Source organism: Erigeron canadensis, chromosome 3 (assembly GCF_010389155.1).
Source record: "Erigeron canadensis isolate Cc75 chromosome 3, C_canadensis_v1, whole genome shotgun sequence".
Taxonomy (NCBI): Eukaryota; Viridiplantae; Streptophyta; class Magnoliopsida; order Asterales; family Asteraceae; genus Erigeron; species Erigeron canadensis.
In genome coordinates, this window is record NC_057763.1 from 27,607,687 (window position 1) to 27,618,914 (window position 11,228).

Consider the following 11,228-nt stretch of genomic DNA (forward strand, 5'->3'; position numbering starts at 1 on the left):
TCAAGTTCATATCTCAAGTTTGCAACTCAATCATTTTCATAACACAAATTAAAGAAAATTGTCAGTTAAAATGAAAATGAACGTGGTTTTTTATTTAGATTTCCAAATTTACCCTTTTTTCATATTTTAAATTCAATAATTGAGATATTTTGGTAACCATAGATGAAAAAGATCTAGGGCCCAACGACGTTCTTATTTTAATTTGGTTTCCATTTGATGGTCACCCTATATATATAAAACTTGATAGAAAAATTATATCATTGAAAACACTTGTAAAATACAAGCAATTGATATAAGTTTTATCAGTACTATTTAACACTAACAATATTATTTACAATCAAAATTGGAAAGATTAGACTTTGAAAATTAAAACATGATACTACTAATATAATGAGACGGGGAGAGTATATAAACAACTTTGTTTTCTCCTTTTCAAAAAACTCATATCCTTAATCCTTTACACTCAGTTCTCGAGTTTTTTGTTGGAAGGAATGGAAAAGATTGTGAAGGATCTTAAAAATAGTTGTGTTCTTAAGTTTTATTTAAGAGAAGAAGAGAAAAGAAAAGAAAAGATTTAGAAGGAGAATACAATAGATTTTAGCCAAGAAACTTTCATCCCATTTTTAAGATGATTGGGAAGGATGGAAAATCCACCCCTTCTCTTCCATTCATCTCTCTTCTTCTCTTCTCCTTTCTTTAAAAATTGAACTCAAGAACTGAGCATTATAGAATAATTAGATAAATTCCCTCCAAAACTTCAAAAAAAAAAATTTCTTTCAAATTTAACAACGTGTATCAATTTAGTGTGAGAAAAAACTAGGAACATATATGCATCCATTTAAATTTTATGTTTATTTTCTAACTTAATAAATAAAAATAAATGTTAATTATCTATTTTTTTATTTAATACATTCAGCACCTAATAAAAAAAAAAAAAAACGAGCCCATGGTCTATCAAAAATAATCTTAATGAAATAATTCATAACAGCTATGTATCATTCGATTTCTAAAAAAACTAAACTATTCATCCCGGTCGAATCGCGCAAGCATCCTTGTAGTCCAAAAAGAAATGACCATATTTCGAACTTTTTCAGAAGACACCATGAAATAGCTAGCAGTTTATTTAGAAAGGTTTGAACCGGAACCGTTTTAAGGACAATCAGGCCGGTGGCACAACGATTTCAAAATTGACTCGATGAAGAACAATATGTCGATATAAACTATATTTGGAATTACGAGTACAAGATGATGATACACCATCCTATAGCTTGCTTGCTGTCACAACAACACATAACATTTCATTCTCTCTTTCTTCTTACCGTCATTATAGGTGGAGGTTTCATCTAATTAAGTCAATGTTCATCGAACCTGGACGCTATTTCGTTTCAAACTTCCTTCACACACACACACACACACAAACATATATAATTAATAAATTGTACACTAGTATATATCTCTCTGACTCTCTCGATATATATATAATGTCTTCATTATGCCACCCCAGCAACATTGCAGCTTTGCCCTTCCACAACCATGAAAGGTAATTTTTAACATATTAAATAATGCCTCTTGTTTTCGTTATATATATATATATATATATATAGCTTTGTGTGTAATTTTGTAACATTATCCTTAGAATTCGTTCTATTCATAAGTCGTGTTTACATATAAATATTTCACGCACTGTGTTTGATGTTGATTGAATTAATATTTAAGGTTTTCTTAATGACATGTTATAAGCACATGATGTGATTAATTAATTAATTAATTAAGAAAGTTAGGGTTAATTATTTGCTGACTTCACAAACTATATTCACACGTTGACCCCATCAAAGTTTCATAAAGTTTGATGCTGGTGGAGCCCATAATATATATGATTTGGCTTTTTGTAGCGTGAAAGCCACAACAATCTTCTTTTTTGTTTACTTTTATTGAAAATTTTAACTATTAGGGTTTGTAAATTCATTAGAACTATTGTTAATTAATGTGAGTTTAAGTTATACATAGTAATTAGTACTTGATATCTTGCAAAGTTGGAGGTCTTTTTCAATCTTAGATAGAACTTGAAAGCAGTCTCTCTACATCGTTGTGGTAAGGGTACAACTGTGTAGGGGTAAGGCTGTATACATATTAACTCCCTCATAAACTGTCGAGGCATTGGGACCCAAAACCCGTGGAAGACGGCATTGGGTGCTTAGACACCATGTGTTAAGTCGTTAAGGTTCACCTCTGTATTGATAGATGGATAATTCGATGTCTTAGCAAGCACAACTTATAATTAAGTTTCTTAATCTCCATGAGTGTTTGTGAGATTTTTAAACCACATGCACGGTTGTTGTCACGTTTTTCATGAAAGGAAGCAACGATACATAGTTGTAGATTTCGGATGGATTACTCTTGGCAGTTGATAGATGATCTGATGTCTTACTAATCATGATTTAAAACATGGAAATATGCCAGTATTGCGGTGTTTATTTGAGAGTTGTGGCCCGTTGGATCAATATAATTGCGTGAGTTCCAAACTTTGGTAGTCCTACTCATGCTTTTATATGCGACTGAAAGACATTAGATCATTTTCTAAGTTTGGATTCACCTACACATCTTGTGTGACCTTCAAAGTGCCTAATTTACCTATGAAAAAGGCCATGTATATATATATATATATAACACTCCGGTAAGAACATTCTTAAAATAAAAACGGCGAGAACACTTAAAAACATCATTTTGATGCATAAAACTACCATAGTGCATAACTAATTATCATTATTTAAGTGTTTAACAACACATTGATCCGTCAAAATTGAAAAAATCACGTTTTTTGTTGGATGCATCATTTTGATGAATATGCATCCAAGATGGATGCACAAAACAAAAAACATGATTTTTCTCGATTTTGACATATCAATGTGTTGTTAAACCGTTAAATAATGATAAGTAGTTAAATAATGATAATTATACACTATGTTAGTTTTATGGACTTTTAATGCATCAAAGTGTAGTTTTTAAGTGTTCTCACCGTGTTCTTATTTAAAGGCTATTCTTATTTGATTGTCTCCATATATATATATATATATAGAGAGAGAGAGAGAGAGAGTAAGGTTCATTTGAGTACCATTCATATATGAATATAGGTAATATTAGTTATAACTTGACATGTTTATATGTGCATGAATTTGTTCACATACACTATTCACATATGAACACCAAGTTATAATTAAAAAGTTCTCATGGTTCTTCCAATTCAAATGGTTCTCACATGAACCTTTTCCTATGTATAAGAACACGGTAAGAACACTTAAAAATATCATTTTGATGCATTAAAAGTCCATAAAACTAACATAGTGTATAACTGATTATCATCATTTAAGTGTTTAACAAAACATTGATCCGTCAAAATTACGTTTTTTGTTGGATTCATCCTTTTTGATGAATATGCATCCAAGATGGATGCACAAAACAAAAAACATGATTTTCTCGATTTTGACGGATCAATGTATTGTTAAACACTTAAATAATGATAATTTGTTATACACTATGTTAGTTTATGGACTTTTAATGCATCAAAATGAAGTTTTTAAATGTTCTCACCGTGTTCTTATTTTAAGGGTGTTCTTATTTGATTGGCCCCCTATATTTTCTTATAACCAGAAAAGACATGGAAATGGAATTGGATTTGAGAGTACTATGGGTAAGTTTTGGCCCTCGGAATTTCAAAATATTCTAGTCTATTATTAGCATCAGACTCATATAATCTAGTTAACTGGCTTCATAACTTCCTAACATCTACACTTAGATCTTTTAGGTTCAAATAAATTTATTCTGAAACATAAATCATCTTAATTTTCCCTTTAATTGCATATTCTTGATCTGTCTCATGAAAGCTACTATAGCAGACACTGCACAAATATGTTTATAGAATTATGAATTTTTATTTGAATTTCTTTCCATCACATATATATATATATATATATAATTTGCGCACCATAAGACTAGCTAGAACCCACAGTGGTCACCCCACAACTGCTCGCCCTGTAAGTCATAGAAGTGTGACTAATAGTCAAAAGTCTACAAAACTCTTCAGAATTGCATACCCATATATATCAAAGTGATGACAAACGGTTAAACGGATTTGTAGGTCTTGCTTGTTTACCCTTTTAATCAAGTAATTAAATGTAGCATCCATTTTTTTCGCCTTCAGTAAATTGATCACTATATGAATGTGAATATAAATTTTAAGAATCATTCTACATTGATTAACATCTCTAGTTTAGCCCTTTTGTTGTCTATTGCCAGTTTGGGTAACCTTTTTCCTTACTTCCATTTGCCTGCAGTGTTAGCTAGCTTTTTAAACAGTATTGAGTATCTAAAAATAGAATCACTCTTTGATCAACTTTGCAAACCTATGAGGAATCAAAAGGAACTACTTTAATTGATAGAAATGTTAGTAACGTGCATATGCTCAACATGGCTATGTGTAACTTCCGTTTACTGCAAGGTTTACAAAAAGTATATAAAAAAAAAAAAAGTCAACTATATGCTTTCAAAATATTATTTATGACAGACATGGCTGTAGATTAGTAATAAATATACTGCAATTATTGCTTAATTAACTTCACCAGTTGCTTTCTCGAGTCTAAACAGGATTACGTTCTTATCTATTTGCTGTTTTAAGAATTTGGACGATATGTTATCTAGATTCATTATTGTATAATCTAAATTTTTAATTTACTTATGAGGTTGACTTTCATATCTTATAAGTAGGATCACCTAATACACTGCTTAGACCACCCCAGGCCATTTCGACAATATCGTTTCCAAATACATTTCATATACTGGTAAGAATAATACGTGAAATGTTATATATATAACTCAAATACGTATTTGTAATCATATGCTAATAACAAGTCATACTACTTTTGTTTAATTGTAAAGGTAATTATAACAAGAACCCTGCCACAATGAGTGGGCGTATTTCAGCATATGCTGAGACGAATGAGTCAGATACAAAGAATGGAACATCACACCCCCAATCTGATGAACTGCCTTATGTTCACAAGGTCGGGAAGCCTCCAAAGCAAGATTTGTTAAAAGAGATTAAAACCGCCCTCAAAGAAACGTTTCTTTCAGACGACCCCTTGAAACCATTCAAGGACCAGCCCAAGAAGAGAAAGCTTGTTCTTGGCTTACAGACCCTATTCCCAATATTGAGTTGGGGACAAGAATATAGTCTTTCCAAGTTTAAAGGCGATCTCATTGCTGGATGTACCATTGCAAGTCTTTGTATTCCACAGGTAACAAGAGTTTTAGTAGAACTCAAAATGACATAAAATTATACGTCAAAGATGGTATGTAGTTACTCTTGTTATGTTTTTTCAGGATATTGGATATGCGAAACTAGCAAACCTGGATCCACAATATGGGTTATGTAAGTTACTGCATTCTACTGATTTAAAAGTGTTCCGTCAAAAACTTGGTCCGCTCTAAGCTAACCTTTTGTCATGTATACACTGCAGACTCTAGCTTCATTCCACCTCTTATTTATGCGTTCATGGGTAGCTCAAGAGATATTGCCATTGGACCGGTGGCAGTGGTCTCTCTTTTGCTTGGAACTATGCTCCAAGATGAGTTGGATCCTGTTAAACAAAAACATGAATATCAACGTCTTGCTTTCACTGCAACATTCTTTGCTGGAGTCACTCAAGCTTCACTTGGGTTTTTCAGGTATGCGATTCACTAGATTCGTCAAAATGGGTGGGTCGGAATGGTTGGGTAACTTGTCAAAATAGGTATTTGACCTGCCAACATATCTTTATTGCTTATTCCTTGGATGGTACCAGTGATTGATGTATAAGATATGATTTAAGAAATTATATCAATGGTTTATGACTTTTATGAGTGGAGATCTAAGAGACTGTAAGCAATTATATGCCACTCTAGTCACTTTCAAACCCTTTCCTTGTAACATTTTAGATATTAAATACAACCCAAATAAATCATTTATAAATAAATAGGTCAAACGTGTCGCATCTAGTATTCACATTGCAATATAAGCTTAATGATTAAAACATTGTGTCATTCTGGGCCAAATATTTTTGGTTGTTTCTGTTACAGATTGGGTTTTCTGATTGACTTTCTGTCGCATGCTGCTATTGTTGGGTTCATGGGGGGAGCTGCTGTGACTATTGCACTTCAGCAACTCAAAGGGATGTTTGGCATCAAGAAATTCACAAAAAAGACCGATATCGTTTCTGTCATGCGTTCTGTATTTAATTCAGCACATCATGGGGTTAGTCTATTGGCCTCTCATAACTCTCTTCAACTGTGGGTTAAGATTTGTTTCAGTTATACTGATATGATTTTTTAAACTGTTTTCAGTGGAACTATCAAACCTTACTGATAGGAATTTCTTTCTTGATATTCCTTTTGGTTGCTAAATACATTGTAAGACCATTCTTTCCCTTCTCCTTTTCTGACACAATTATTTTTGTCTTATATTCACCTTTCGTTTCCAATGTAACCAGGGCAAAAGGAACAAGAAGTTGTTTTGGGTGCCAGCTATAGCTCCATTGATCTCAGTTATCGTTGCGACATTCTGTGTTTTCATCACTCACGCAGAGCGAGATGGTGTCCAAATAGTATGTTTGATGCGTCTGCTGTTGTTGTAACATGTATCTGTATTTCAATACTAAAAAGTCTTGACAATTTTTTTCAGGTTCGCCATATTGAAAAAGGACTCAATCCATCGTCAGCGAATAAAATCTTTTTCAGCGGGCCCTTCCTTGCAAAAGGTTTCAAGATTGGAGTTGTTGCAGGGTTAATTGCACTGACGGTATTAACTTTTCTTTATGATGCATGTAATTGGAATACATTAAGGTCTGCATGATTTATATTGATATAAACAACAGGAAGCTGTAGCAATCGGAAGAACCTTTGCTGGAATGAAGGATTATCAGCTGGATGGAAATAAAGAAATGGTAGCACTAGGCTCCATGAACATCGTTGGTTCTTTAACTAGTTGCTATGTGGCCACAGGTATGATTAGTTAACATCCAATTAGAGGTTGACAAACGGCGGGTTGGGTAACGAGTCAACATCAGTTTGAGTCCCTTTTTTTTCATCTATTCTAAATAGTTGATGTAGATTAAATAAAACTATCTAGTATGGTAAAAATTTGATAAGTATAATGTTCAGCAAATTTTGACCTGGTTGGCCTAGATGATCCTTTATTCATCAAATAAAACCCGAATCAACTCGTATTCATATAAATTGGGTGGATTTCCAGTGATGAAAGTATCATTTTTTTCTTGCAGGGTCATTTTCTAGATCTGCAGTAAATTACATGGCAGGTTGTAATACTGCAGTGTCCAATATTGTAATGTCTATAATTGTGATGCTGACTCTTCTTGTCATCACTCCATTGTTCAAGTACACCCCGAATGCTATATTAGCCTCGATCATTATATCGGCAGTCCTAGGTCTCATTGACTTTGATGCGGTAGTCCTACTATGGAAGATTGATAAATTCGACTTTGTAGCTTGTATGGGAGCCTTTTTTGGTGTGATTTTTGTTTCAGTTGAGATAGGCCTTCTTATCGCGGTAAAGAACTTTATATACTTCAAATTTTAAAGGTTGTCTTTTGATTCAAAACAAGAAATGGTGAAGTAAGATTAGATGTTTTTTATTTGTTTTATAGGTTGCTATATCTTTTGCCAAAATTCTTCTACAAGTAACAAGACCCCGGACCGCAGTACTAGGGAAGATCCCAATGACAAGTGTTTACAGGAATGTAGAGCAATATCCAGCTGCAACTAGAGTACCTGGTGTTCTAATAATCAGAGTTGATTCGGCTATCTATTTCTCCAATTCAAACTATATCAAAGATAGGTATGAGAATTTGTTTTCCGGCTTTATGTAATCTCATTAGGGGTGGCAATTTCAACGAAAATACTTGAATATGGTTCATGTTGTATCGTCTTTTCACTGCAATAAGTGAACGGGCTGGGCAAGGTAACCGGGTAAGAGACATTCAAAGTGTTATTCGATCATTTTGAACCACTTTTTCTTAAGAACAAAAAATATGCACACTCTTGTCCTTTATGGGACTTGCACCCGAACATTGTGATTGGTGGGCCATTTTACCGCTATGCCATAAGTATATATTACAAAAAATACTCACACCCTTCTCCAAAAAAGTATGTAGCTTTATATAGATTATACATTAGTTATATGTCAAACTAAAAAGTAATACTAAGACTGAAGGGAAAAGAATGTGTCCAGGCCTCCAGGGTCATGTTGACCAGTTTGCCTGTGTTGCAAGATTACATATTTTGACCCGTGACTCAACCCAAACTGCTTGGCTGCCCATTTAGGAGCTGCAATTCCATATATGCTACTTACATCATTTATGATTCTTATTATAGGATCTTAAGGTGGCTAACCAATGAGGAAGAAATGTTTAAAGATCAACCAAGAGTCGAATATCTGATAGTTGATATGTCACGTAAGGGACAGTTAGATTGTAATTTGAATTTTATATGATGAATCATTTGTTCTAAAACATGCATCATTTACTTCCGTTTTTATATTTTGTAATATGCAGCCGTTACTGATATTGATACCAGTGGAATTCATGCCTTGGAAGAACTACATAGTAGTCTCCAAAAGAGAGATGTTCAGGTACTTTATAATAACTAGCAGAAATCTCGTGTACTATTTATCGGCAATTAGTACTGCCTGTTCAACCATGACTGATCCTGACCTGTTTGCAACACAGCTTATTTTAACGAATCCAGGACAAACCGTGCTAGACAAGCTGCATGCATCCAATTTTGCAGATCATATCGGGGAAGACAAGATCTTCTTGACAGTTGCTGATGCTGTTCTAACATTTGCTCCAAAGATGCAACAAGCATAAAAACATGGCTTCTTTTTCCCTTTTTTTTTTTTTATCTTCTGCTTTATACATACACAGTTCGATGAATTGTTTTGGTGAGACTGAAGAAGGTTTACAATTTGTGAAACGGGGCAAGAGACGTAAAGAAACAGCTTGGAAAGGGAACAGAAGCTGTCGAGATCCATTTGAAGTTGCAAGAATTATAGTTGATCAGCCTCTTTTGACGTACCATATATTATGTCTAAATTATTTCTGGATGTGTAAATGTGTATTTGTGTGTGTGATGTTTTAATTTGTCAACTAATGTGTAAAGGGATCGTAGTTGTGTTATAGGTTAAAAGGGCAAGAAAACTTCACTGTATTCTTAACTGTAATATATCTATAAAAGACTACATATATTCTTTGGATGTTTGCCTTTTGCTTAACCATTAATCCACTATATGTATGAACGGGAAGAGCCATCGATTGATAATCCAAATACTGGCATGGTTGGTGCCCCCCTGATACGACACTCTTTGAATTCAGCATGAAAAATCGAAGAAACTGTTAATGCAACTCATCGTTATTCAAACACATCTTGCTAGTCATATAGTTGAATGCATCAGAAAGTTCTGCAATAGATTTTTGATTTTTGCCATTTGATGTTGGTATATGCTTATGTTGGAAATTTTAATAGTCATTGGTAATCTAAGGTGGATGTGATTTACATGAGATTCAGAGTTGAGCTTTATTACGAGTTAGAGGAGTGCAAAGTGCAAGCTTGTTTAAGCTAAAGAGAGAATCACTAAATTAAAAGGTTGTTTTTGTCAGTGAGTGAGTTTTCACCTAGATACATAATTTTTTGTGAAATGGTGCCACCATTTACATCACACATTTTCTTCAAAATGCAATCTTTCTTGGCCAAAAGGTGTAATCTTTCATGTATGTTATAGTTATATACTTGACAATTAAAATTGATTCTTGTCTAATACGTACATACGAACATATAGATATATACTCTATGTTTTCCATGACCATTTACATCACACATTCAGGGTACTGCATACAAGAAGACGAGTAGCTAGTCTTTGACTTATTGTACACAACCTAACTCGAGTATCCCACGACCAATTCTGAACCTTTTCTATGGTCACCTCCAAAATGTTTTATCTAGCGAGGTTTAAACCTGAAACCTCTAGGAAGGACAGCGGAACATCATACCACTAGGCCAGAGTGGTTCTTTTACATATGTTTATTATACTCGCATATGTTTAAGCATCTAGTTGGGTCTCACCGTCAGACAGCGTTGTAGCGTTCTTGGGCATTTACCTTTTTTTTTAGAACATAAGTTAAACAGGCATAATTTGAACCAGACTTTTGATTACCAAAAATGCTTTGGTGATGATTGAATGTTAACTTTCAGTAAATGATGATTGAATGCTGATTAACTTTCAGTAGACAGAAAGTCAAGAAAAGCATATATAAGGAAACAAACATGATGGCCCTTAAGACCTTGATTAGTCTCTTGAGATTTAATAAGAGATAAGCCAAGTGAATGTTATTCCAAATTGAAATCGTCAACATCTGACTAGTATATTGACACCCTAACTAATGAATAGAAATGAAATTTAATGGATGCTACGTATAATGCATATAATAATTGGCATGTACTCTCAAAATATGTAGTTAAGACTTGTTCACTTGTGTCAATTATTTTCCAACTAGTTAAGCTAACAAATTACCTTCCATTTAGGTATTTGACACACCCATAAAGTGGGAAGTAGGCCTGTAAACGAACTGAACAAACACAAACAGGACTTTGTACATATTTGTTTGGTTTAACTTCACTACGAACGAATAAACAAAAAAAAAGTTGTGTTCATATTTGTATATGTACGTGTTAATAGACTATCTTTTGAACGAACTTCTTGGGGAATGGTTTATGAACTGTTCATTGAATGTTTAGTTCGTTTACAACACTAAAGAACAAGGTCTAAATGTATAAAAAAGAGTTAGAAAGTTGATTTGTAAACCACAAAATGTTTCATACACTACACTCAATGATTGTTTTAATAATTTTGTACATTTTATTATGTGATAAGTATATGAAGTAGTTTATGTACGTGAAAATATACTATGTTTCTAATAATAGTTTCCAAGAAAAGGGAGACCAATTAAGCAGATGACAATTGCTAAGAACATCATGTGTGAACAAGGTCTAAAAACAAAAAGTCAACAATCCTATTAAAACATTGTTTGTGCTTTGGGGATTCCTTTAATCTCATTTATTTTTTATTTTATTAGTCTTTAGGTTTACTTTTCAAGCTTATAAGTAGGATTAGCTTATTCACCACT

At 33.4% G+C, this 11,228-nt stretch overlaps 1 protein-coding gene across 1 annotated transcript; it reads left to right on the forward strand.

Annotated features, from left to right (window-relative positions):
- The first annotated feature begins 1,443 nt into the window (after positions 1–1,443).
- Positions 1,444–9,301, forward strand: LOC122592283 (sulfate transporter 1.3-like). The gene is made up of 14 exons (XM_043764472.1): positions 1,444–1,540; positions 4,933–5,291; positions 5,377–5,425; positions 5,514–5,721; positions 6,112–6,286; positions 6,376–6,441; positions 6,522–6,635; positions 6,713–6,829; positions 6,906–7,032; positions 7,311–7,597; positions 7,695–7,885; positions 8,422–8,501; positions 8,601–8,677; positions 8,775–9,301. Exons 1-14 carry the CDS (start codon positions 1,534–1,536, stop codon positions 8,913–8,915), a joined length of 1,998 nt encoding a protein of 665 aa, XP_043620407.1. The 5' UTR covers positions 1,444–1,533; the 3' UTR covers positions 8,916–9,301.
- Positions 9,302–11,228: the final 1,927 nt, after the last annotated feature.